This window comes from Pelodiscus sinensis, chromosome 22, assembly GCF_052426305.1.
Source record: "Pelodiscus sinensis isolate ZL-2025 chromosome 22, ASM5242630v1, whole genome shotgun sequence".
NCBI classification, from domain to species: Eukaryota; Metazoa; Chordata; order Testudines; family Trionychidae; genus Pelodiscus; species Pelodiscus sinensis.
Genome location: NC_143073.1, coordinates 27,684,941 through 27,711,977, shown reverse-complemented (window position 1 = coordinate 27,711,977; position 27,037 = coordinate 27,684,941). Strand labels below are relative to the sequence as shown.

Here is a 27,037-nt window from a genome sequence, read left to right as displayed (position 1 = left end):
CACTGGCCTGGCTCCCTGAGGCGGGGGGTGGGGCACTGGCCTGGCTCCCTGAGGCGGGGGGTGGGGCACTGGCCTGGCTCCCTGAGGCGGGGGGGGCACTGGCCTGGCTCCCTGAGGCGGGGGGCAGGCTGCGCCCTTCATGCAGGGGACTTGGCGTGTGGCCCCAGCAGCCCAGTGGCACTGAGCAGCCCCCACCCCGGGCATTGGCCACACGCCGGGCGGCGCCTGGGAAAACCCCACGTCCTCCTGCCGCCTATTTTTAGCTCCTGCACCTTCCTCCTCAGCTCAGCAGCTGGAAAGGGGGGCTGGGCCGGCCCCGGGGGGGGGGGCACTGGAGAAGAGGGAGTGGCCCCGGGGGGGGGCACTGGAGAAGAGGGAGTGGCCCCGGGCGGGGGGGCACTGGAGAAGAGGGAGTGGCCCCGGGGGGGGCACTGGAGAAGAGGGAGTGGCCCCGGGAAGGGGGGGACTGGAGAAGAGGGAGTGGCCCCGGGGGGGGGCACTGGAGAAGAGGGAGTGGCCCCGGAGGGGGGGCACTGGAGAAGAGGGAGTGGCCCCGGGTAGGGGGGCACTGGAGAAGAGGGAGTGGCCCCGGGCGGGGGGGCACTGGAGAAGAGGGAGTGGCCCCGGAGGGGGGGCACTGGAGAAGAGGGAGTGGCCCCGGGAAGGGGGGGAATGGAGAAGAGGGAGTGGCCCCGGGCGGGGGGGCACTGGAGAAGAGGGAGTGGCCCCGGGCGGGGGGGCACTGGAGAAGAGGGAGTGGCCCCGGGGGGGGGCACTGGAGAAGAGGGAGTGGCCCCGGGCGGGGGCACTGGAGAAGAGGGAGTGGCCCCGGGGGGGGGAGCACTGGAGAAGAGGGAGTGGCCCCGGGGGGGGCCACTGGAGAAGAGGGAGTGGCCCCGGGAAGGGGGGGACTGGAGAAGAGGGAGTGGCCCCGGGAAGGGGGGGACTGGAGAAGAGGGAGTGGCCCCGGGTAGGGGGGCACTGGAGAAGAGGGAGTGGCCCCGGGTAGGGGGGCACTGGAGAAGAGGGAGTGGCCCTGGGGGGGGGGCACTGGAGAAGAGGGAGTGGCCCCGGGCGGGGGGGCACTGGAGAAGAGGGTGTGGCCCCGGGGGGGCCACTGGAGAAGAGGGAGTGGCCCCGGGGGGGGCCACTGGAGAAGAGGGTGTGGCCCCGGGGGGGCCACTGGAGAAGAGGGAGTGGCCCCGGGGGGGGCCACTGGAGAAGAGGGAGTGGCCCCGGGGGGGCACTGGAGAAGAGGGAGTGGCCCCGGGGGGGGCACTGGAGAAGAGGGAGTGGCCCCGGGGGGGGCACTGGAGAAGAGGGAGTGGCCCCGGGCGGGGGGGCACTGGAGAAGAGGGAGTGGCCCCGGGATGGCTGCTGCCTCCTGTCAGGTCCCAGCCCTTGGCAACATCAAAGCCCATGTGGATCAGGCTTGGGGGAGGGTCACCTTGTATCCACCCCCCAGAATCTGGGGCATGGGGGTTCTCATGGGGCAGACCCCCCCATGGCTCATCTCCCCAGCAGCCCTGGCTCTCTGGCTACTTCCCAACTGGCCATGGGGGGCTCCTGAGCAGCTTCCCCCTCAACCCGCCCCCAGCTGGGCAGGGTGGCCAGGCCCGGGGGGGGGGATTCAGGTCAGCTCCCCGGGTTGTGGTGACAAGAGGCAGGTGCCCCCCCGCTTCAGAAAGACTGAGGTTCCTGAAGGGCGGGGCCCATGTCTGGGCCCCCCTACCCGCACGGAGCATGGCCAGCTAGCAGCAGGCTCACCCCACATAAAGGAAGTGACCCCCAGAGGCACGTGAGTCAGCGGAACTCCCTGCTACCAGGGACAGAGCAGCAGCCCAGTGCGGGGTCAGGCTGAGCCCTGTCGAGGGGAACGGCCAGGAGAACCCTGCGGGACGGGGGACGGGCCCTTGCTTGGCTGCTGCTAGAAGGCTGCGGGTTCGTGGCTGGGCGGCGGGGCCCAGGCCTTTAGGGGCCCTGAGGTGGGAGCAGGCAATTGGCTCCCGTGCGTCCCAGTCCCAGCCCCCCGGAGCCGCTATGAGCGCTCAGCTGGTGCTGCAGGGTCAGGGCCAGAGGAGCAGCAGCAGTGGGGGGGCGGGACGTGTCCCACAACAGACCACACAGCTGGAGCACTAGGGGAGTCCCAGCAGGGAGGGGACGGTGCAGGGGGAAGAGGGGCAGATCCTGGCAGTGGAGGGGGGGAGCAGCCCGCTAGGGGGGGGCTGGGGAGAAGCCCCAGCACAAAACCAGAAGAGCAAGTCTGGGGACCCCTTACCAGCATCCCGCTTCCCCCAGCCTGGCCCCAGCCCCTCAGCGCCGTTAAGCACAAACCACAAGCCACATTTCACTCGTGAGCAGATGCCGCACTCGGGCCATGGGCCCCAAACCACAGACACCTGCCTGACACCCGCTGGGTCTCCCCAGTGCACGGACTCTGCCCAGCCCCCTCCGGGCGCCAGGCGGTGCCGGAGCAGAGAGCAAGAGCGACCTCCCGGCCGGCACCACGGCAGCGGTTTCCCAATGCAGCCCTGGGGCGGCCCCCACGGACCGCGAGCCGGGGGCAGCTGGCTGAAGTGGAAATTTCTGAGCATTTGCTGTTTACGCACCGGAAAGCACCAGCCCTGGCGCTGGGAAGTTTCCTGCCACAGAAGTAAATTCTGCCCCGCTCCAGGGAGAGGGGGATTCACTGTGTCCACCGCCCAGACTCCCCCATCCTGCTGACGCCTTTCCTTCCTCCCCACACTCAGAGCCCCCCGCGGACCCTCCGAAAACACATCCCCCCCGCCATCCCTCTGGCAAGAAGAGGAGACAGGCTCAGCCCAGGCTCCAAGGACACTTTATTACACACCAGAGGGGACAGACTCCCACGGTACCACAACAACCACACGCGTGAAAGAACCCTGGGGCTTTGGGACCCCCGCGCGGTGACGGAGGGAGCATGGCGGGGGCTGTCGCACACTGACATTGGGAGAGACGGAGAACCAGGGACCCTCCACGGCTGGGGGCTGCAGGGAAGCCCCCCAAAACTGAGGGGAGTGACCAGGTGCACCCCAGAGAACCCCCCAAAGCTGGGGGGTCACACTTTCCTGCTCCCATCCCAGGAGAGGCTGATACAGGCAGTTCCATGGCTCATCTTTGAAAGTGGGAGCCAGGCTGGGCCCCTGGGAGCCTCCCCGCCCGAGGCTGACACCAGGCTTGCGAAGGACTCAGCTGTACAAAAACTAAGGCAGCAGCACGAAGCTTCCTGTTGGGTGTGGGGGGTGGGGTGTCATCGCCCCATCCTGCCCCCCACTCCAGGGTCCCCAGAACTCAGGGTGGTGAACCACAGGGCGGTGAAGCACGGGGACAAGTTGCTTGGGGGTCGTGCAGTCTCTACCGCTAGAGACACTGAAGAGCAGGCTGGACAGACACCTGCCAGGGAGGATCTATGGGGCTGGGCCCTGCCGTGGGGCAGGGGGCTGGACTCGCCGCCTCACAAGGCCCCTGCCCGTTCTGTGATTCTCTGCCAGGCCTGGCACACAGGAGCCAGGGAGCTGCTTCTCCGCCATCACGGCCGGCAGCCAAGTCCCAGGGGGTTTCCACAGCCCCCTTGCCCCGAGTTAATCCATCTCTGCTCCCCTGTCTCTCGAGGGGCCCTGTTGTCCGGCAGGGCGGTCACACGTAGACAGCTGTCTTGGAGATGATGGAGCCGTCGTGCTGCGACTCCATGTCGTCCTCTTCATAGTTCCTGGGAGCACTGTGCCCAGGGGGCGCATTGAGCCACAACATGGGCCCCAGCTCGTCAGCTCGCTCCTCCTCCTCCTTATGCTGCTGGTGGGGGGAGCCGTAGGGGCCAGGCCGCTCCCCAGGGGCCCCCTCGCCCGGCGCAGCCTTGAGGGGCCGGTCCAGCTCCAAGTGAGGCGGGGCGGCCCCGTTTCCAAAGACGCGGGTGGTGGGGTCATAGGTGCCCTTGGTGGGGGGGCGGGTCCGGCGCCGCCGGAGCAGGAAGAACACCAGAGCCCCCAGCAGGGCGAGGGCCAGGATGCCCCCGACGACACCCCCAGCCACGGCCCCGGCGCTGCTCTGCTGCCTCACGGGGTGCTCTGGAGTAGAGAAAAGATGGGGGCAGGGGTCACTCTCCGTGCACCGGACGCCGCTGGGCAGAAGAGCCGTGGATGGAGCCGTGGGCAGGGGGGTGGGTCGTGGCGTCCAACGCGGTGCTTCTACGCGGAGCCAGGTCCTTCTGAGGCCGAGACGGGGTCTCCCCGCCCACCCCGGCCAGTGCCCCCCTCGTGCTCCGCTTGCACCCCCCTCCGCAGCGCATCTGGCTGCGGGCACAGCCCCGCCTCCTGCCCCACAATGCACCTGGCTGCGGGCACAGCCCCGCCTCCTGCCCCACAATGCACCTGGCCACGGGCACATGCCCTTTCCTCTGCCCCACAATGCACCTGGCTGCGGGCACATGCCCCGCCTCCTGCCCCACAATGCACCTGGCTGCGGGCACAGCCCCGCCTCCTGCCCCACAATGCACCTGGCCACGGGCACATGCCCTTTCCTCTGCCCCACAATGCACCTGGCTGCGGGCACACGCCCCGCCTCCTGCCCCTCAATGCACCTGGCTGCGGGCACATGCCCTTTCCTCTGCCCAACAATGCACCTGGCTGCGGGCACACGCCCCGCCTCCTGCCTCACAATGCACTTGGCTGCGGGCACATGCCCCGCCTCCTGCCCCACAATGCACCTGGCTGCGGGCACACGCCCTTTCCTCTGCCCCACAATGCACCTGGCTGCGGGCACACGCCCCGCCTCCTGCCACACAATGCACTTGGCTGCGGGCACATGCCCCGCCTCCTGCCCCACAATGCACCTGGCTGTGGGCACATGCCCCACCTCCTGCCCCTCAATGCACTTGGCTGCGGGCACATGCCCCGCCTCCTGCCCCACAATGCACCTGGCTGTGGGCACAGCCCCGCCTCCTGCCCCTCAATGCACCTGGCTGCGGGCACATGCCCCGCCTCCTGCCCCACAATGCACCTGGCTGTGGGCACAGCCCCGCCTCCTGCCCCTCAATGCACCTGGCTGCGGGCACATGCCCTTTCCTCTGCCCAACAATGCACCTGGCTGCGGGCACACGCCCCGCCTCCTGCCCCACAATGCACTTGGCTGCGGGCACATGCCCCGCCTCCTGCCCCACAATGCACCTGGCTGCGGGCACACGCCCCGCCTCCTGCCCCACAATGCACTTGGCTGCGGGCACATGCCCCGCCTCCTGCCCCACAATGCACCTGGCTGTGGGCACATGCCCTTTCCTCTGCCCCACAATGCACCTGGCTGCAGGCACACGCCCCGCCTCCTGCCACACAATGCACCTGGCTAGATATATGCTCCACCCCCTCAGCCCGCAATGCATCTGGCTGCAGACACATACTCTCCCCCCGTCCCACAATGCACCTGGCTGCAGGCATGTACCACGTCCCCTGCCCAACAATGCACCTGGCTATGGACACATGCTTCCCCCCCCACCCCACAATGCAACTGGTTTCAGACACCTACCCCGCCCTCTGCCCCACAATGCACCTGGCTGTGGGCACATGCCACGCCTCCTGCCCCACAATGCTTCCCCTCCCCCACAATGCACCTGGCTACAGACACGTTTCCCCCCCTCCCCACAATGCACCTGGCTACAGACACATGGTCCACACCCCCACCCCACAATGCACCTGGCTACAGACACATGGTCCACACCCCTCCCCACAATGCACCTGTCCACAGACACATGCTTCCCCCCCTCCCCACAATGCACCTGTCCACAGACACATGGTCCACACCCCCACCCCACAATGCACCTGGCTACAGACACATGGTCCACACCCTTCCCCACAATGCACCTGTCCACAGACACATGCTTCCCCCCCTCCCCACAATGCACCTGTCCACAGACACTTGGTCCACACCCCCACCCCACAATGCACCTGGCTACAGACACATGGTCCACACCCCTCCCCACAATGCACCTGTCCACAGACACATGCTTCCCCCCCTCCCCACAATGCACCTGTCCACAGACACATGGTCCACACCCCCACCCCACAATGCACCTGTCCACAGACACATGGTCCACACCCCCTCCCCACAATGCACCTGTCCACAGACACATGGTCCACACCCCCACCCCACAATGCACCTGGCTACAGACACATGGTCCACACCCCTCCCCACAATGCACCTGTCCACAGACACATGCTTCCCCCCCTCCCCACAATGCACCTGTCCACAGACACATAGTCCACACCCCCACCCCACAATGCACCTGTCCACAGACACATGCTTCTCCCCTCCCCACAATGCACCTGTCCACAGACACATGCTTCCCCCCTCCCCACAATGCACCTGTCCAGAGACACATGGTCCACTCCCCTCTCCACAATGCACCTGGCTACAGACACATGGTCCACTCCCCTCCCCACAATGCACCTGGCTACAGACACATGGTCCACTCCCCCTTCCCACAATGCACCTGGCTACAGACCCCTCCCCACAATGCACCTGGCTACAGACACATGCTTCCCCCCTCCCCACAATGCACCTGTCCACAGACACATGGTCCACTCCCCTCCCCACAATGCACCTGGCAACAGACACATGGTCCACTCCCCCACCCCACAATGCACCTGGCTACAGACACATTGTCCACACCCCCTCCCCACAATGTACCTGGCTACAGACACATGGTCCACACCCCCACCCCACAATGCACCTGTCCACCGACACATGGTCCACACTCCCACCCCACAATGCACCTGGCTACAGACACATGCTTTCCCCCCCTCCCCACAATGCACCTGTCCACAGACACATGGTCCACACCCCCACCCCACAATGCACCTGGCTACAGACACATGCTTCCCCCCATCCCCACAATGCACCTGGCTACAGACACATGGTCCACACCCGCCCCCCACAATGCACCTGGCTACAGACACATGCTTCCCCCCATCCCCACAATGCACCTGGCTACAGACACATGGTCCACACCCCCTCCCCACAATGCTCCTGGCTACAGACACATGCTTCCCCCCTCCCCACAATGCACCTGGCTACAGACACATGGTCCACACCTCCCCCACAATGCACCTGGCTACAGACACATGGTCCACACCTCCCCCCCCCACAATGCACCTGGCTACAGACACATGGTCCACACTCCCACCCCACAATGCATCTGTCCACAGACACATGGTCCATTCCCCTCCCCACAATGCACCTGGCTACAGACCCCTCCCCACAATGCACCTGGCTACAGACACATGGTCCACACCCCCACCCCACAATGCACCTGTCCACAGACACATGGTCCACTCCCCCCCCACAATGCACCTGTCCACAGACACATGGTCCACTCCCCTCCCCACAATGCACCTGGCTACAGACACATGCTTCCCCCTCCCCACAATGCATCTGTCCACAGACACATGGTCCACTCCCCCTCCCCACAATGCACCTGGCTACAGACACATGCTTCCCCCTCCCCACAATGCAGCTGGCTACAGACACATGGTCCACTCCCCCTCCCCACAATGCATCTGTCCACAGACACATGCTTCCCCCCCCACACAATGCACCTGGCCACAGACACATGGTCCACACCCCCACCCCACAATGCACCTGGCTACAGACACATGGTCCACTCCCCCCCCACAATGCACCTGTCCACAGACACATGGTCCACACCCCTCCCCACAATGCACCTGTCCACAGACGCATGGACCACTCCCCTCCCCACAATGCACCTGGCTACAGACACATGGTCCACACCCCTCCCCACAATGCACCTGGCTACAGACACATGGTCCACTCCCCCACCCCACAATGCACCTGTCCACAGACACATGCTTCCCCCTCCCCACAATGCACCTGGCTACAGACACATGCTTCCCCCTCCCCACAATGCACCTGTCCACAGACACATGGTCCACTCCCCCCCCACAATGCACCTGTCCACAGACACATGGTCCACTCCCCTCCCCACAATGCACCTGGCTACAGACACACGGTCCACACCCCCACCCCACAATGCACCTGTCCACAGACACATGGTCCACTCCCCCACCCCACAATGCACCTGGCTACAGACACATGCTTCCCCCTCCCCACAATGCACCTGGCTACAGACACATGGTCCACTCCCCTCCCCACAATGCACCTGGCTACAGACCCCTCCCCACAATGCACCTGGCTACAGACACATGGTCCACACTCCCCCCCCACAATGCACCTGTCCACAGACACATGGTCCACTCCCCCCCCACAATGCACCTGGCTACAGACACATGGTCCACTCCCCTCCCCACAATGCACCTGGCTACAGACACATGGTCCACTCCCCCCCCCACAATGCACCTGGCTACAGACACATGGTCCACTCCCCCTTCCCACAATGCACCTGGCTACAGACACATGGTCCACTCCCCTCCCCACAATGCACCTGGCTACAGACACATGGTCCACTCCCCCCCCCCACAATGCACCTGTCCACAGACACATGGTCCACTCCCCTCCCCACAATGCACCTGGCTACAGACACATGCTCTCCCTCCTGGGAATCGAGGGGGGGGGAGGCTGCAGCTTCTAGCAGAAGTGGGGGAGACCCACCCTACCCCCAGGCAAGGCAACACGGTGCATCCCATTCTCCAAGCAGCTCTCCCTGCATGGCCGCTGCCCCCCTTGCTCCCAGGCCTGAGCAACGCCTTGGGGAGGGGGAGGAGGGGCTGGACCCCCCTCCAAGAGGGGGCACGAAGACCCCTCCAGGAGCCCCACCCCGCAGGACCTCCCCCCGGAGAGCGCCCCCGCTCTCACCTCGCACCAGGACGAGCTGCTCCACCCGGCTCGTGCCCTCGCTGTTGGTGACCTGGCAGACGAAGGTCGTGTTCACGGCTGCGTCCACGGACGGTACCACCAGCTGGTCACCCTGCACCTGCACCGTGGGGGGCAGTGGCCCCTCGAGCCTGGGAAGGGGAGCGCCTGATGAGAGACCAACCAGAGCAGGGGCCTTCACCCCAGCCCGCTCTCAGACCTGGGCTCCCCCTGCTCTACCCACTAGACTCCACTCCCCTTCCACACATGGGAGAGGACCCAGGAGTCCTGCTTGTCAAGCCTCCCCCCACCCCAGCGCTAACCACTACCCCCCTCTCCTCCTCTCCCAGAGCCATGTGCAGGACCCAGGAGCCACGGCTGCCAGCTTCCCCCGCTGGAACTCCATCTCGCATGCACGCAAAGCAGCAACGCCGGCGCACACGCTGCCCCGCCCGTCGGGGAGAGACTGGCGCAGCGGTGCTGAGCTCCGTGCCGGGGGCTGGGCCCCGATAACCCTCTGATGCACCCCGCCTCCTGGCCAGCCCGGCCTGCACACGGCACAACGGGGGCTGGGGTGCAGGTGACCTGGGGCAGACCCACTCCTCCCTGCTGGGTCAGTTCAGATCCCAGGCCTGGCAGACACAGGGCCACAGCCCAGGTAGGATCCGGCTACACGCAGCACCCAGGCCCCTCAGTAGCTGGGCACTGGGGAGTTTGGGGCCCCCTGCTCAGCAGGGCAGGACCCCAGGCCCCTGACAGCCTAGAAAAACAGGTTTGCCAGCAGGTTTGGTTTCATTTCCTCCCCCGCGGGACCTACCAGCCACCTGCCAATGGGTCCCTTTGGGCTCTGGGAGGAGCCAAACCCAGCAGCTCTGGCTCCCAGCCCCCACTGCCCTTATAGGGCCAGAGTTAGAACCCAGGAGCCCCGGCTCCCAGCCCCCCTGCTCTAACCACTAGGCCACATGCCCCTTATGGTGCCAGGGGGAGAACCCAAGAGCCCCGGCTCCCAGCCCCCCTGCTCTAACCACTAGGCCACGTGCCCCTTATGGTGCCAGGGGGAGAACCCAAGAGCCCCGGCTCCCAGCCCCCCTGCTTTAACCACTAGGCCCCGTTAGGAGCCAGCCAGTGTTTGTGGCAAGGGGTCTTTCAGCAGCATCCCCTCCCCTGGGGCCTGCGGGGGGACTCACTGTCATGATTATGAGGGTTAGCCAGCAGCCTGGGGATTAAGGGGTTAACTACACCTAGCCAGGTGGAGTGACCAGTAGGAATGTAGGTGGGACTTTTCAAACTGGGACAAAGGAATTTGGGGTTTTTCCTTTTGTTCCTCTGGGTGAGTCCTCTGCAGCTACAGAGAGGGACAAGCATGTCTCTCTCTCTCTCTCCAAGACACCATTCTTCACTTTCTGTAAGTAGGGTAAGGGTTAGGTAGTTTCGTTAGGGTTTATTGTTTTAAGGGTTGGGGATGGGATCTGAGATCTGGCCCTGCTTAAAAGATGTTTTGGCTTTTCTTTGTAACTAAGTTCTAGGCCATGGAGTGTCTCCAGGAGTGTATTTTGTTACCTTCCCATCTAGTCATTATACTTGCAACCAGACTATTGTTGTAATAATAAAAGTTCTTTCTTTTCTTTTCTTAACCTGGCAGTGGTTAATGGTGTGCCCTGATTTTTGTTTTAGGGGGAAGATTTCCCAAATGATCTTTCCCCTGGTTTCTTTAGCAACGTTTGGGTGGTGGCAGCGGAAGTTTTATTCCCAAGATCTAGGTTTTTAAGATCTTGGGGGGAAGTTTTATACCAAAGCCTGGTAGATAAGGCTTTGGGGTACACTTGCTGGCCCCCACTTCTGCATTTATCATGCCAGAGTGGGGAAGGAGCCATGACACTCACGTGCTCCAGGCGTAGTGGGTGGGCGGCGGGTTCCCGGTGGCCACGCATTTCAGCTTGGCCTCGCTCCGGCTCATGTACCAATTGTCGTCATAACCACTGATGGTGACCTGGGGGGGGTCTGTGGAGAGCGCAGAGGGACCAGTCAGACCCTGCCAGCTGCCTTTGACCCCCCCCAGCCCATCCCCCATCCCTGTACCAGGGCCATGGTGAGAACCCAGGAGTCCTGGCTCCCAGCCCCCACCCCCACTCTAACCACTAGCCCCCGCTACCCTCCCGGAGCCGCAGCCGGGGCCCCGACTCACACAGCACGGCCAGCGTGACGGGGATGTGCTCCGGCTTGGACAGCGTCCGCTGGCTGACAATACAGGTGACCTGCTGCTGGTCTGCCGCCGCCGTGGGGACGACGTTGAACTGGCTGGTCACGGTGACCGTGCCGTCCTCGTGGGTCACCTCGGAGGCGTTGAAGTTGCCGTGCAGGGAGGAGTCCCAGGTGATGAGGGCGGGGGGTTTGCCGTGGGCCGAGGTGCACAGAGCCACTGGAACGGCCGCGGAGCCTACCGACGCCTTCCGGGGCTCTGCCGCGTTGGTGGGCCTGGCTGGGGGCCAGGGCAGCGTTAGCCGGCGGTGTTCCCGCTCCCCCACCGAGTTCGGGGCCCGAGTCCCAGCCCGCTGGGCCCCCCTGCGCCGCCGAAAGGCAGCCAGACCGTCTCCCCGGGCTGGGGGCGGGCTGGGGGCCAGGGCAGGGTTAGCCGGCGGTGTTCCCATCCCCCACCGAGTTCGGGGCCCCAAGTCCCAGCCCGCTGGGCCCCCCTGCACCCCTGAAAGGCAGCCAGACCGTCCCCCCGGGCTGGGGGCCAGGGCAGGGTTAGCCGGCGGTGTTCCCATCCCCCACCGAGTTCGGGGCCCCGAGTCCCAGCCCGCTGGGCTCCCCTGCGCCGCTGAAAGGCAGCCAGACCGTCCCCCCGGGCTGGGGGCCAGGGCAGGGTTAGCCGGCGGTGTTCCCATCCCCCACCGAGTTCGGGGGCCCGAGTCCCAGCCCACTGGGCCCCCCTGCACCGCTGAAAGGCAGCCAGACCGTCCCCCCGGGCTGGGGGCCAGGGCAGGGTTAGCCGGCGGTGTTCCCGCTCCCCACTGAGTTCGGGGGCCCGAGTCCCAGCCCACTGGGCCCCCCTGCACCGCTGAAAGGCAGCCAGACCGTCTCCCCGGGCTGGGGGCCAGGGCAGGGTTAGCCGGCGGTGTTCCCGCTCCCCACCGAGTTCGGGGGCCCGAGTCCCAGCCCGCTGGGCTCCCCTGCGCCGCTGAAAGGCAGCCAGACCGTCCCCCCGGGCTGGGGGCCAGGGCAGGGTTAGCCGGCGGTGTTCCCATCCCCCACCGAGTTCGGGGCCCCGAGTCCCAGCCCGCTGGGCCCCCCTGCGCCGCTGAAAGGCAGCCAGACCGTCCCCCCGGGCTGCGCGGTAGCCACGGGAACCAGCACCTTCCCGGCCCCGTCCAAGGCACCCAGGCGGCTCTCCCAGCAGAGACAGGTGCCGCTTCCCCACCTCGCCTGCCGGGGGCGCCCCACCGACCATCCCCCGGAGACGTGCCCCGCCCCGGGGCCTCCACCCGTCTTACGCCCAGGAGCACGTCTGCACTGACCCCCCCGGGCACCAGGCTGGGCAGGGTGCTCGGTGCGCCGAGGTGCGTGCGGCCGTGCACCGCCACGAGAGACAGCCCCGGCCTCCCATTGGCCGCAGCTCCTCCCTTCCAGCCAATGGCAGTGGCAGGGGTGGGGCTTGTCCCGTCCCGTCCCCCCCTCCGGCCCCGCCCCGAGCGCCCCGCGGAACGCCCTCCCATCCCGTCCCCCCCTCCGGCCCCGCCCCGAGCGCCCCGCGGAACGCCCCCCCGTCCCGTCCCCCCCTCCGGCCCCGCCCCGAGCGCCCCGCGGAACGCCCCCCGTCCCGTCCCCCCCTCCGGCCCCGCCCCGAGCGCCCCGCGGAACGCCCCCCCGTCTTGTCCCCCCCTCCGGCCCTGCCCCGAGCGCCCCACGGAACGCCCACCCGTCCCGTCCCCCCCTCCGGCCCCGCCCCGAGTGCCCCGCGGAACGCCCCCCTGTCCCGTCCCCCCAGGCCCAGCCCCGCCCCGAGCACCCCGCAGAACGCCCCCCGTCCCGTCCCCCCCTCCGGCCCCGCCCCGAGCGCCCCGCAGAACGCCCCCCGCCCCGTCCCCCCTCCGGCCCCGCCCCGAGCGCCCCGCAGAACGCCCCCCGTCCCGTCCCCCCCTCCGGCCCCGCCCCGAGCGCCCCGCAGAACGCCCCCCGTCCCGTCCCCCCCTCCGGCCCCGCCCCGAGCGCCCCGCAGAACGCCCCCCGCCCCGTCCCCCCAGGCCCAGCCCCTCACCCAGGATGCTGAGCGTGGTGAACCCGTCTTGGTTGCCATAGGGGTAGGTGGCGAATTCGCAGATGTAGATGCCCTCGTCACTCATGCGCAGGGGCTGGATGACCAGCGTGGCGTCCTGCAGGGAGACGTTCAGGAACCGGATCCTGCCGCTGTTCTCCAGGGGGAAGTTGGGCTTGTGCTCCGGGAGGTAGACGGCCACGTTCTGCTTCCTGCCCCCGCTCTCCTTCATCCAGGTCACCTGGCTCACCTTGGTGTCGGCGCTAGCGCTGGTGGGGAAGAGGCACGGCAGGACGGCCTCCTCGCCCACGCGGCCCGTCACCTCAGTGCGGACCCTCACCATCTGGCTCAGCCCCACTGCGGGGAGAGAGAGGCAGCCAGCTCAGACGGACCGGCTCCCAGCCCCATGCCCCTGCCAGGCCAGGACGGGACCCAGGGACCCAGGCTCCCAGCCCCATGCCCCTGCCAGGCCAGGACGGGACCCAGGGACCCAGGCTCCCAGACCCATGCCCCTGCCAGGCCAGGACGGGACCCAGGGACCCAGGCTCCCAGCCCCATGCCCCTGCCAGGCCAGGACGGGACCCAGGGACCCAGGCTCCCAGCCCCATGCCCCTGCCAGGCCAGGACGGGACCCAGGGACCCAGGCTCCCAGACCCATGCCCCTGCCAGGCCAGGACGGGACCCAGGCTCCCAGCCCCATGCCCCTGCCAGGCCAGGACGGGACCCAGGGACCCAGGCTCCCAGCCCCATGCCCCTGCCAGGCCAGGACGGGACCCAGGCTCCCAGCCCCATGCCCCTGCCAGGCCAGGACGGGACCCAGGGACCCAGGCTCCCAGCCCCATGCCCCTGCCAGGCCAGGACGGGACCCAGGGACCCAGGCTCCCAGCCCCATGCCCCTGCCAGGCCAGGACGGGACCCAGGCTCCCAGCCCCATGCCCCTGCCAGGCCAGGACGGGACCCAGGGACCCAGGCTCCCAGCCCCATGTCCCTGCCAGGCCAGGACGGGACCCAGGGACCCAGGCTCCCAGCCCCATGCCCCTGCCAGGCCAGGACGGGACCCAGGGGCCCAGACCCATGCCCCTGCCAGGCCAGGACGGGACCCAGGGACCCAGGCTCCCAGACCCATGCCCCTGCCAGGCCAGGACGGGACCCAGGGACCCAGGCTCCCAGCCCCATGCCCCTGCCAGGCCAGGACGGGACCCAGGGACCCAGGCTCCCAGCCCCATGCCCCTGCCAGGCCAGGACGGGACCCAGGCTCCCAGCCCCATGCCCCTGCCAGGCCAGGACGGGACCCAGGGACCCAGGCTCCCAGCCCCATGCCCCTGCCAGGCCAGGACGGGACCCAGGGACCCAGGCTCCCAGCCCCATGCCCCTGCCAGGCCAGGACGGGACCCAGGGACCCAGGCTCCCAGCCCCATGCCCCTGCCAGGCCAGGACGGGACCCAGGGACCCAGGCTCCCAGACCCATGCCCCTGCCAGGCCAGGACGGGACCCAGGCTCCCAGCCCCATGCCCCTGCCAGGCCAGGACGGGACCCAGGGGCCCAGCCCCATGCCCCTCCCAGGCCAGGACGGGACCCAGGGACCCAGGGACCCAGCCCCATGCCCCTGCCAGGCCAGGACAAGACCCAGGGACCCAGGCTCCCAGCCCCATGCCCCTGCCAGGCCAGGACGGGACCCAGGGGCCCAGACTCCCAGCCCCCCCTAACCCGCCCCAGAGCCAGCAAGAAACACAGGGGGCCTGGCTCCCAGCCCCATGCCCCTCCCAGGCCAGGACGGGACCCAGGGGCCCAGGCTCCCAGCCCCATGCCCCTCCCAGGCCAGGCCAGGCCAGGCCAGGCCAGGATGGGACCCAGGCTCCCAGCCCCCCCCCCCCCCCCCCCGACCAGGCCCCGTCCCAGAGCCAGCAAGAAACACAGGGGGCCTGGCTCCCAGCCCCCCCCCACGACCAGACCCCACCCCCAGAGCCAGCAAGAAACACAGGGGGCCTGGCTCCCAGCTCCCTCTCCCCCCAGACCAGGTCCCCCCAGAGCCAGCAAGAAACACAGGGGCCCAGGCTCCCAGCCCCCCCCACCAGCCCCCACCCCCAGAGCCAGCAAGAAACACAGGGGGCCTGGCTCCCAGCCCCCCCCCACCAGCCTCCACCCCCAGAGCCAGCAAGAAACACAGGGGCCCAGGCTCCCAGCCCCCCCCACCAGCCCCCACCCCCAGAGCCAGCAAGAAACACAGGGGGCCTGGCTCCCAGCCCCCCCCCACCAGCCCCCACCCCCAGAGCCAGCAAGAAACACAGGGGGCCTGGCTCCCAGCCCCCCCCCCACCAGCCCCCACCCCCAGAGCCAGCAAGAAACACAGGGGGCCTGGCTCCCAGCCCCCCCCACCAGCCCCCACCCCCAGGCCCAGCAAGAAACACAGGGGGCCTGGCTCCCAGCCCCCCCCCCACCAGCCCCCACCCCCAGAGCCAGCAAGAAACACAGGGGGCCTGGCTCCCAGCCCCCCCCACCAGCCCCCACCCCCAGAGCCAGCAAGAAACACAGGGGGCCTGGCTCCCAGCCCCCCCCACCAGCCCCCACCCCCAGAGCCAGCAAGAAACACAGGGGGCCTGGCTCCCAGCCCCCCCCACCAGCCCCCACCCCCAGAGCCAGCAAGAAACACAGGGGGCCTGGCTCCCAGCCCTAACCACTAGACATCACGTCGGTCATGATGCCAAAACAGCCCCAGGTGTCTCTATTCATGGCCTTGTTGACACCCCTCCCCAAAGGGTCTTACACGGGGCCCCTGGCTGTGCAGCACTGGGGGCCACAGGTTGGGGGGGGTCGTTCTGATAGGAGCCATTTAGCTACTTAGCGCCCCTCGGCAACAGGCCAACATTACCCGCCCACGGGGACCCTGCAGCCATAGATCTACGCCGGGAATCCCCTCCCTCCCATCCCACCGGGCTGGCTTCACCCTCCAGCCATAGATCTACGCCGGGAATCCCCCTCCCTCCCATCCCACCGGGCTGGCTTCACCCTCCAGCCATAGATCTACGCCGGGAATCCCCTCCCTCCCATCCCACCGGGCTGGCTTCACCCTCCAGCCATAGATCTATGCCAGGAATCCCCTCCCTCCCATCCCACCGGGCTGGCTTCACCCTCCAGCCATAGATCTATGCCGGGAATCCCCTCCCTCCCATCCCACCGGGCTGGCTTCACCCTGCAGCCATAGATCTACGCCGGGAATCCCCCTCCCTCCCATCCCATCGGGCTGGCTTCACCCTCCAGCCATAGATCTACGCCGGGAATCCCCTCCCTCCCATCCCACCGGGCTGGCTTCACCCTCCAGCCATAGATCTACGCCGGGAATCCCCTCCCTCCCATCCCATCGGGCTGGCTTCACCCTCCAGCCATAGATCTACGCCGGGAATCCCCCTCCCTCCCATCGCACCGGGCTGGCTTCACCCTCCAGCCATAGATCTACGCCGGGAATCCCCTCCCTCCCATCCCACCGGGCTGGCTTCACCCTCCAGCCATAGATCTACGCCGGGAATCCCCTCCCTCCCATCCCACCGGGCTGGCTTCACCCTCCAGCCATAGATCTACGCCGGGAATCCCCTCCCTCCCATCCCACCGGGCTGGCTTCACCCTGCAGCCATAGATCTACGCCGGGAATCCCCTCCCTCCCATCCCACCGGGCTGGCTTCACCCTGCAGCCATAGATCTACGCCGGGAATCCCCTCCCTCCCATCCCACCGGGCTGGCTTCACCCTGCAGCCATAGATCTACGCCGGGAATCCCCTCCCTCCCATCCCACCGGGCTGGCTTCACCCTGCAGCCATAGATCTACGCCGGGAATCCCCCTCCCTCCCATCCCACCGGGCTGGCTTCACCCTGCAGCCATAGATCTACGCCGGGAATCCCCTCCCTCCCATCCCACCGGGCTGGCTTCACCCTGCAGCCATAGATCTACGCCGGGAATCCCCCTCCCTCCCATCGCACCGGGCTGGCTTCACCCTCCAGCCATAGATCTACGCCGGGAATCCCCTCCCTCCCATCCCACCGGGCTGGCTTCACCCTGCAGCCATAGATCTACGCCGGGAATCCCCTCCCTCCCATCCCACCGGGCTGGCTTCACCCTGCAGCCATAGATCTACGCCGGGAATCCCCCTCCCTCCCATCCCACCGGGCTGGCTTCACCCTGCAGCCATAGATCTACGCCGGGAATCCCCTCCCTCCCATCGCACCGGGCTGGCTTCACCCTCCAGCCATAGATCTACGCCGGGAATCCCCCTCCCTCCCATCCCACTGGGCTGGCTTCACCCTGCAGCCATAGATCTACGCCGGGAATCCCCCTCCCTCCCATCCCACCGGGCTGGCTTCACCCTCCAGCCATAGATCTACGCCGGGAATCCCCTCCCTCCCATCGCACCGGGCTGGCTTCACCCTCCAGCCATAGATCTACGCCGGGAATCCCCCTCCCTCCCATCCCACTGGGCTGGCTTCACCCTGCAGCCATAGATCTACGCCGGGAATCCCCTCCCTCCCATCCCACCGGGCTGGCTTCACCCTCCAGCCATAGATCTACGCCGGGAATCCCCCTCCCTCCCATCGCACCGGGCTGGCTTCACCCTCCAGCCATAGATCTACGCCGGGAATCCCCCTCCCTCCCATCCCACTGGGCTGGCTTCACCCTGCAGCCATAGATCTACGCCGGGAATCCCCTCCCTCCCATCGCACCGGGCTGGCTTCACCCTCCAGCCATAGATCTACGCCGGGAATCCCCCTCCCTCCCATCCCACCGGGCTGGCTTCACCCTCCAGCCATAGATCTACGCCGGGAATCCCCTCCCTCCCATCGCACCGGGCTGGCTTCACCCTCCAGCCATAGATCTACGCCGGGAATCCCCTCCCTCCCATCCCACCGGGCTGGCTTCACCCTCCAGCCATAGATCTACGCCGGGAATCCCCTCCCTCCCATCCCACCGGGCTGGCTTCACCGTCCAGCCATAGATCTACGCCGGGAATCCCCTCCCTCCCATCCCACCGGGCTGGCTTCACCCTCCAGCCATAGATCTACACCGGGAATCCCCCTCCCTCCCATCCCACCAGGCTGGCTTCACCCTGCAGCCATAGATCTACGCCGGGAATCCCCTCCCTCCCATCCCACCAGGCTGGCTTCACCCTGCAGCCATAGATCTACGCCGGGAATCCCCTCCCTCCCATCCCACCGGGCTGGCTTCACCCTGCAGCCATAGATCTACGCCGGGAATCCCCTCCCTCCCATCCCACCGGGCTGGCTTCACCCTCCAGCCATAGATCTACGCCGGGAATCCCCTCCCTCCCATCCCACCGGGCTGGCTTCACCCTCCAGCCATAGATCTACACCGGGAATCCCCTCCCTCCCATCGCACCGGGCTGGCTTCACCCTCCAGCCATAGATCTACGCCGGGAATCCCCCTCCCTCCCATCCCACCGGGCTGGCTTCACCCTCCAGCCATAGATCTACGCCGGGAATCCCCTCCCTCCCATCCCACCGGGCTGGCTTCACCCTCCAGCCATAGATCTACGCCGGGAATCCCCTCCCTCCCATCCCACCGGGCTGGCTTCACCCTGCAGCCATAGATCTACGCCGGGAATCCCCTCCCTCCCATCCCACCGGGCTGGCTTCACCCTCCAGCCATAGATCTACGCCGGGAATCCCCTCCCTCCCATCCCACCGGGCTGGCTTCACCCTGCAGCCATAGATCTACGCCGGGAATCCCCTCCCTCCCATCCCACCGGGCTGGCTTCACCGTCCAGCCATAGATCTACGCCGGGAATCCCCTCCCTCCCATCCCACCGGGCTGGCTTCACCCTGCAGCCATAGATCTACGCCGGGAATCCCCTCCCTCCCATCCCACCGGGCTGGCTTCACCGTCCAGCCATAGATCTACGCCGGGAATCCCCTCCCTCCCATCCCACCGGGCTGGCTTCACCCTCCAGCCATAGATCTACACCGGGAATCCCCTCCCTCCCATCCCACCCGGCTGGCTTCACCCTGCAGCCATAGATCTACGCCGGGAATCCCCTCCCTCCCATCCCACCGGGCTGGCTTCACCCTCCAGCCATAGATCTACGCCGGGAATCCCCTCCCTCCCATCCCACCGGGCTGGCTTCACCCTCCAGCCATAGATCTACGCCGGGAATCCCCTCCCTCCCATCCCACCGGGCTGGCTTCACCGTCCAGCCATAGATCTACGCCGGGAATCCCCTCCCTCCCATCCCACCGGGCTGGCTTCACCCTCCAGCCATAGATCTACGCCGGGAATCCCCTCCCTCCCATCCCACCGGGCTGGCTTCACCCTCCAGCCATAGATCTACGCCGGGAATCCCCCTCCCTCCCATCCCACCGGGCTGGCTTCACCCTCCAGCCATAGATCTACGCCGGGAATCCCCTCCCTCCCATCCCACCGGGCTGGCTTCACCGTCCAGCCATAGATCTACGCCGGGAATCCCCTCCCTCCCATCCCACCGGGCTGGCTTCACCCTCCAGCCATAGATCTACGCCGGGAATCCCCTCCCTCCCATCCCACCGGGCTGGCTTCACCGTCCAGCCATAGATCTACGCCGGGAATCCCCTCCCTCCCATCGCACCGGGCTGGCTTCACCCTCCAGCCATAGATCTACGCCGGGAATCCCCCTCCCTCCCATCGCACCGGGCTGGCTTCACCCTCCAGCCATAGATCTACGCCGGGAATCCCCCTCCCTCCCATCGCACCGGGCTGGCTTCACCCTGCAGCCATAGATCTACGCCGGGAATCCCCTCCCTCCCATCCCACCGGGCTGGCTTCACCCTGCAGCCATAGATCTACGCCGGGAATCCCCCTCCCTCCCATCCCACCGGGCTGGCTTCACCCTCCAGCCATAGATCTACGCCGGGAATCCCCTCCCTCCCATCCCACCGGGCTGGCTTCACCCTCCAGCCATAGATCTACGCCGGGAATCCCCTCCCTCCCATCCCACCGGGCTGGCTTCACCCTCCAGCCATAGATCTACGCCGGGAATCCCCTCCCTCCCATCCCACCGGGCTGGCTTCACCCTCCAGCCATAGATCTACGCCGGGAATCCCCCTCCCTCCCATCGCACCGGGCTGGCTTCACCCTCCAGCCATAGATCTACGCCGGGAATCCCCTCCCTCCCATCCCACCGGGCTGGCTTCACCCTCCAGCCATAGATCTACGCCGGGAATCCCCCTCCCTCCCATCGCACCGGGCTGGCTTCACCCTGCAGCCATAGATCTACGCCGGGAATCCCCCTCCCTCCCATCCCACCGGGCTGGCTTCACCCTCCAGCCATAGATCTACGCCGGGAATCCCCTCCCTCCCATCCCACCGGGCTGGCTTCACCCTCCAGCCATAGATCTACGCCGGGAATCCCCTCCCTCCCATCCCACCGGGCTGGCTTCACCCTCCAGCCAGCTGCCCGCCTGCTTCTGCTTTGGGGCTGGGCCTGGGGCCACGGAGCAGCGTGTCTAGTGGGGGCAGCCGCGGACCCAGACCCTGCCCCCAGCAACGCGCCAGCGTGAGCGTCGCAGCCGGACTCCTGTCTCCCCGTGCGGCTCCACGGGCATGGGGCAGAGCCCTGCCCCACCCTGCTGTGCCGGGCCCTTTGCAGCAGCCCTGGACCAGGTAGCACTAGAAACGCCACGACACGTGGGTCCGTCCCTGCCCCCCCAGCCTGCGGGTCCCGCTCCCGCTGGCTCCGCTGGGCCTGCCACGCCTGATCCCTGCCCCCCCAGCCTGCGGGTCCCACTCCCGCTGGCTCCGCTGGGCCTGCCACGCCTGATCCCTGCCCCCCCCCCCCAGCCTGCGGGTCCCGCTCCCGCTGGCTCCGCTGGGCCTGCCACGCCTGATCCCTGGCCCCCCCAGCCTGCGGGTCCCACTCCCGCTGGCTCCGCTGGGCCTGCCACGCCTGATCCCTGCCCCCCCCCCCCAGCCTGCGGGTCCCGCTCCCGCTGGCTCCGCTGGGCCTGCCACGCCTGATCCCTGCCCCCCCCAGCCTGCGGGTCCCGCTCCCGCTGGCTCCGCTGGGCCTGCCACGCCTGATCCCTGGGCCCCCCCAGCCTGCGGGTCCCGCTCCCGCTGGCTCCGCTGGGCCTGCCACGCCTGATCCCTGCCCCCCCCAGCCTGCGGGTCCCGCTCCCGCTGGCTCCGCTGGGCCTGCCACGCCTGATCCCTGCCCCCCCCAGCCTGCGGGTCCCGCTCCCGCTGGCTCCGCTGGGCCTGCCACGCCTGATCCCTGCCCCCCCCAGCCTGCGGGTCCCGCTCCCGCTGGCTCCGCTGGGCCTGCCACGCCTGATCCCTGGGCCCCCCCCAGCCGGCGGGTCCCGCTCCCGCTGGCTCCGCTGGGCCTGCCACGCCTGATCCCTGGGCCCCCCCCAGCCTGCGGGTCCCACTCCCGCTGGCTCCGCTGGGCCTGCCACGCCTGATCCCTGGGCCCCCCCCAGCCGGCGGGTCCCACTCCCGCTGGCTCCGCTGGGCCTGCCACGCCTGATCCCTGCCCCCCCCAGCCTGCGGGTCCCGCTCCCGCTGGCTCCGCTGGGCCTGCCACGCCTGATCCCTGCCCCCCCCAGCCTGCGGGTCCCGCTCCCGCTGGCTCCGCTGGGCCTGCCACGCCTGATCCCTGCCCCCCCCCAGCCTGCGGGTCCCGCTCCCGCTGGCTCCGCTGGGCCTGCCACGCCTGATCCCTGCCCCCCCCCCCCCAGCCTGCGGGTCCCACTCTCCCTGGCTCCGCTGGGCCTGCCACGCCTGATCCCTGCCCCCCCCCAGCCTGCGGGTCCCGCTCCCGCTGGCTCCGCTGGGCCTGCCACGCCTGATCCCTGGGCCCCCCCAGGCTGCGGGTCCCGCTCCCGCTGGCTCCGCTGGGCCTGCCACGCCTGATCCCTGCCCCCCCAGCCTGCGGGTCCCGCTCCCGCTGGCTCCGCTGGGCCTGCCACGCCTGATCCCTGGGCCCCAGCCGCGGGACGTGCTGCCCTCCAGAGCCCTGGGCACAAGCCCCCAAGCCAGGACTCGCCCTCGGCGTGACACGCAGCTCTACCCACTTGAGGGTCCCACCCCCCTCAGCCCAGGAAAGCCCTGTCACCCCAGGCTCACCTACCCCAGCCGGCAATGGTGCAGCAGCATCACAGAATGTGCTGACTGGTGACCCGCCCCCACCTAACCACTAGACCTTACTCCCCTCACAGAGCTGACGGGGGGGGGGGCTGTCTGCTCTATGGCCCGGGTCCCCTGCGCTGGGCTGGGATTCCCACTGACTCCCCCACGTGGGGACTGGCCAGACACCCAGGTCCAGCCTGAGCAGGTAACAAGGCTCTTCCCGGGGGGAGACGGCACCTGGCTGGGGGCGGGGCCGGGGGGCTGGTTGCGGAGGGTTGGGGGGGACGATGGACCCGCTGCCCTGGCTCCTGTAGCCACGTCTGTGCTGGCGGAGCCTGTTCCAGCTGCTGCGGGGGGACCCAACGCGCCCTCACACCCTGCTCCCAGCCCAGGCCCTCCCCCCTCCATCAGGGAGCTGTGAGCTCGTGCCCAGCCAGGCGGGCTCGGAGGCCTCCAAGCGGGGAAGCCGGGCAGGGGCTTGGGGGGCCGAGATGCCCGGCACAGCCCACTCCCCCCAGCACGTGCAGGCCAGGCAGGAACCTTCCCTTTGGCGGGGGCCGGGCAGACTCGCCCCTGCCAGCAGGGATCGGAGACGGGACCGGCAGACACCTGGCCACCTCTGAGCACTGCGGCTGCCTGGTGCAGGCACACGGGCCGCACTAAAACCCAGGAGTCCTGGCTCCCTGCCATGCCCGGCTCCCCTCCCAGGAGCGCTGGGCCCCTCTCGGGCAGGCTGGCGCCGTATAGGCCCCGCAGCCTTGTGCGCTGGGTCCCCTTTGGCTGAGTCACTGGGGCCGAGGGCAGAGCAGGGCTGGCGAGGCCTTTCCGATACCGCGCAGCGTGCGAGACGCCCGGTTCAGCCGGGAGGGCGAGGGACGCAGCCTAGAGGTGGGCTGGAGATGCAAGCCGAGGCGAGTCTACAGCGGAGGCAGTGGGGGAGCAGGAGCCGGTGCTGGGGGGAGCGGGCTTCAAAGCTGCTTCCCTGGTGCCGTGTTTCCCCGCGGCTCCGTGGCAGGAGGCTGCGGGACCCGGCGCGAGGCAGGACCGAGCAACCCTCCCCCGCGACCGCTCTGCAGTGAGAGCCGGCAGCCCAGCCCCCACATCGACCAATCGCGGCGGCGATAAAAACCGTATCGACCACACAACGAGCAGACTGCCCGCCTCCGAGCAGCCCTAGGCTGGGCCGCGACAAGGGAGGGGCGAGGCCCGGCTCCCGGGGGCAAACAAACCCTCATTGCCCCGTCTCTGCTCAGGAGAAAAGGGGCTTCTGGGCCGGTCGCTCGGGCGTTGCACGAGCAGACACGCCAAGGCCAGACACACGTGCGGCCATCCCCGAGCCCTCCCTGGAGATCGGCGCTGCTAGGCCAGGCCCTCCGGGACTGGGCCCCCTGCCCTAATGGGAAGCGACAGAGCCGAGCCGCTGAGTCAGTCTAATGCCAAGAGCGTGAATGAAGCGGCCCCTAATGTAATAAGGAACCAGACGGAGCGTGAAGCGGGAGCATTAGGAATTCAGTTCTACGGGCCAGGCAGCGGAGGGTAATTGCAGAGACCCAGACTGCACTGAGGCCAATCTGGCCTGGCTTGGGGCTTGGCTATCCCCCCCTTTCCTGGCTTTGTAGTTAGTCTCTGACCCACATCCCCCCTTTTCCCTTCTCAAAGCCCCAGGGCAAAACAGCTTTGTTGTGTTGCTATTACATGTGGCCCCCTGTGGAGCTCTGGATCAGCAGCCCCCCTGCCTCACCCCAGAGGCGGCTGCGTCCCAGAGTCGAGCGAGAGCGCTCTGGATCAGCAGCCCCGGTGCCTCACCCCAGAGGCGGCTGCATCCCAGAGTCGAGCGAGAGCGCTCTGGATCAGCAGCCCCGGTGCCTCGCCCCAGAGGCGGCTGCGTCCCAGAGTCGAGCGAGAGCGCTCTGGATCAGCGGCCCCGGTGCCTCGCCCCAGAGGCGGCTGCGTCCCAGAGTCGAGCGAGAGCGCTCTGGATCAGCGGCCCCGGTGCCTCGCCCCAGAGGCGGCTGCGTCCCAGAGTCGAGCGAGAGCGCTCTGGATCAGCAGCCCCGGTGCCTCGCCCCAGAGGCGGCTGCGTCCCAGAGTCGAGCGAGAGCGCTCTGGATCAGCGGCCCCGGTGCCTCGCCCCAGAGGCGGCTGCGTCCCAGAGTCGAGCGAGAGCGCTCTGGATCAGCGGCCCCGGTGCCTCGCCCCAGAGGCGGCTGCGTCCCAGAGTCGAGCGAGAGCGCTCTGGATCAGCGGCCCCGGTGCCTCGCCCCAGAGGCGGCTGCGTCCCAGAGTCGAGCGAGAGCGCTCTGGATCAGCAGCCCCGGTGCCTCGCCCCAGAGGCGGCTGCGTCCCAGAGTCGAGCGAGAGCGCTCTGGATCAGCAGCCCCGGTGCCTCGCCCCAGAGGCGGCTGCGTCCCAGAGTCGAGCGAGAGCCCTCTGGATCAGCAGCCCCGGTGCCTCACCCCAGAGGCGGCTGCGTCCCAGAGTCGAGCGAGAGAGCTCTGGATCAGCAGCCCCCCGCCTCACCCCAGAGGTGGCTGCGTCCCAGAGTCGAGCGAGAGCGCTCTGGATCAGCAGCCCCGGTGCCTCACCCCAAAAGCAGCCACATCTCAGCACAGTGGGGGGCAAAGTGAGGACCAGCTGGCATTGTCACCGCCACACTGTTGTGCTACGAGCCATGGGGAGGGGGGACAGGGACTGGGTCTGACTCCCCCTTTCCCTGCAGGGCCAGGCCACAGCAGCCAGCCTGCAAATGCACAAACGCCTGCAGCTGGACCGGCCTGGCAGCTGCCACATCCCTCCTCCCCTGATAGAGCCGCTATGCTGGGCAGGACTTGTGGCGCCCAGCAGCACGTTCTAGGGCACCGCTGGCTCCGATGGCAGCATGGGCAGGGGCAGGCAACCCCCGGTCACAGAGAGCACCCCCTCCCCGGGGCCACGGGTGTGTCTTGGCCAACAGTGCAGAGGGGGAGGGGGCAGGACTGGGTGCTCCAGGGCAGTGGGAATGGAGCCAAATGGAAACAGGCGATGGAAGAGAACATGACAAGAAACACCCAGGCAGGCATGGGTGGGAGGGCAGTGGGGGCTAGTGGTTAGAGCCGGGGCAGGACCAGGACCCCTGGGTTCCCTCCCAGCTCCGAGAGGGCAGTGGGGGCTAGTGGTTAGAGCCGGGGCAGGACCAGGACCCCTGGGTTCCCTCCCAGCTCCGAGAGAGCAGTGAGGGCTAGTGGTTAGAGCAGGGGCAGGACCAGGACCCCCTGGGTTCCCTCCCAGCTCTGAGAGGGCACTGAGGGCTAGTGGTTAGAGCAGGTGCAGGACCAGGACCCCTGGGTTCCCTCGTGGCTCTGGGAGGGACAGGGGTTCAATAGCTCCAGGTACAAGACGGGAGGGGCCCACTCGTAACCCAGGGCAGCCGGTCAGAGGGTTCCCAGCAGTCCCTTCTGGCCAGGCCAATCTCTGAATAACCCAGGCCAGGGACCAACCCCCAGTGGCAGCCGCTGCAGCACGACGCTAGCGCACTGAGGCCCCTGGGCGCGGGGGCAGGGACCGTCTCCTCGCGCGTCCGGCTCCCCCCCTCCACGCGGGCCCTCGGGCGCGGGGGCAGGGACCGTCTCCTCGCGCGTCCGGCTCCCCCCTCCACGCGGGCCCTCGGGCGCGGGGGCAGGGACCGTCTCCTCCCGCGTCCGGCTCCCCCCTCCACGCGGGCCCTCGGGCGCGGGGGCAGGGACCGTCTCCTCGCGCGTCCGGCTCCCCCCCTCCACGCGGGCCCTCGGGCGCGGGGGCAGGGACCGTCTCCTCGCGCGTCCGGCTCCCCCCTCGCTGCGGCAAAGGGGGCGCGGGGGCAGGGACCCCCTCCACGCGGGCCCTCGGGCGCGGGGGCAGGGACCATCTCCTCGCGCGTCCGGCTCCCCCCTCCACGCGGGCCCTCGGGCGCGGGGGCAGGGACCGTCTCCTCCCGCGTCCGGCTCCCCCCTCGCTGCGGCAAAGGGGGCGCGGGGGCAGGGACCGTCTCCTCCTGCGTCCGGCTCCCCCCTCCACGCGGGCCCTCGGGCGCGGGGGCAGGGACCGTCTCCTCGCGCGTCCGGCTCCCCCCTCCACGCGGGCCCTCGGGCGCGGGGGCAGGGACCGTCTCCTCGCGCGTCCGGCTCCCCCCTCCACGCGGGCCCTCGGGCGCGGGGGCAGGGACCGTCTCCTCGCGCGTCCGGCTCCCCCCTCCACGCGGGCCCTCGGGCGCGGGGGCAGGGACCGTCTCCTCGCGCGTCCGGCTCCCCCCTCCACGCGGGCCCTCGGGCGCGGGGGCAGGGACCGTCTCCTCCCGCGTCCGGCTCCCCCCTCCACGCGGGCCCTCGGGCGCGGGGGCAGGGCCCGTCTCCTCGCGCGTCCGGCTCCCCCCTCCACGCGGGCCCTCGGGCGCGGGGGCAGGGACCGTCTCCTCGCGCGTCCGGCTCCCCCCTCCACGCGGGCCCTCGGGCGCGGGGGCAGGGACCGTCTCCTCGCGCGTCCGGCTCCCCCCTCCACGCGGGCCCTCGGGCGCGGGGGCAGGGACCGTCTCCTCCCGCGTCCGGCTCCCCCCTCCACGCGGGCCCTCGGGCGCGGGGGCAGGGCCCGTCTCCTCGCGCGTCCGGCTCCCCCCTCCACGCGGGCCCTCGGGCGCGGGGGCAGGGCCCGTCTCCTCGCGCGTCCGGCTCCCCCCTCCACGCGGGCCCTCGGGCGCGGGGGCAGGGACCGTCTCCTCGCGCGTCCGGCTCCCCCCTCCACGCGGGCCCTCGGGCGCGGGGGCAGGGACCGTCTCCTCGCGCGTCCGGCTCCCCCCTCCACGCGGGCCCTCGGGCGCGGGGGCAGGGACC

General features: G+C 68.8%; 1 protein-coding gene across 2 annotated transcripts in view; it reads right to left on the bottom strand.

The window, feature by feature from the left end:
• Window positions 1–27,037, bottom strand: part of NECTIN2 (nectin cell adhesion molecule 2) — a 61,610-nt gene that overhangs the window by 22,344 nt on the left and 12,229 nt on the right. Inside the window, exons 2-6 of one of the 2 annotated variants that reach the window (XM_075915950.2) lie at window positions 13,094–13,447; window positions 11,021–11,314; window positions 10,719–10,836; window positions 8,839–8,987; window positions 2,823–4,085 (exon numbers count right to left, since the gene is read on the bottom strand). In XM_075915950.2, coding sequence (XP_075772065.2) covers window positions 3,658–4,085; window positions 8,839–8,987; window positions 10,719–10,836; window positions 11,021–11,314; window positions 13,094–13,447 — 1,343 coding nt within the window. In that variant the 3' untranslated portion in view covers window positions 2,823–3,657. Of the gene's footprint in view, window positions 1–2,822; window positions 4,086–8,838; window positions 8,988–10,718; window positions 10,837–11,020; window positions 11,315–13,093; window positions 13,448–27,037 lie in introns of those variants that run through there. The other variant, XM_075915948.2, reaches the window with a different exon arrangement.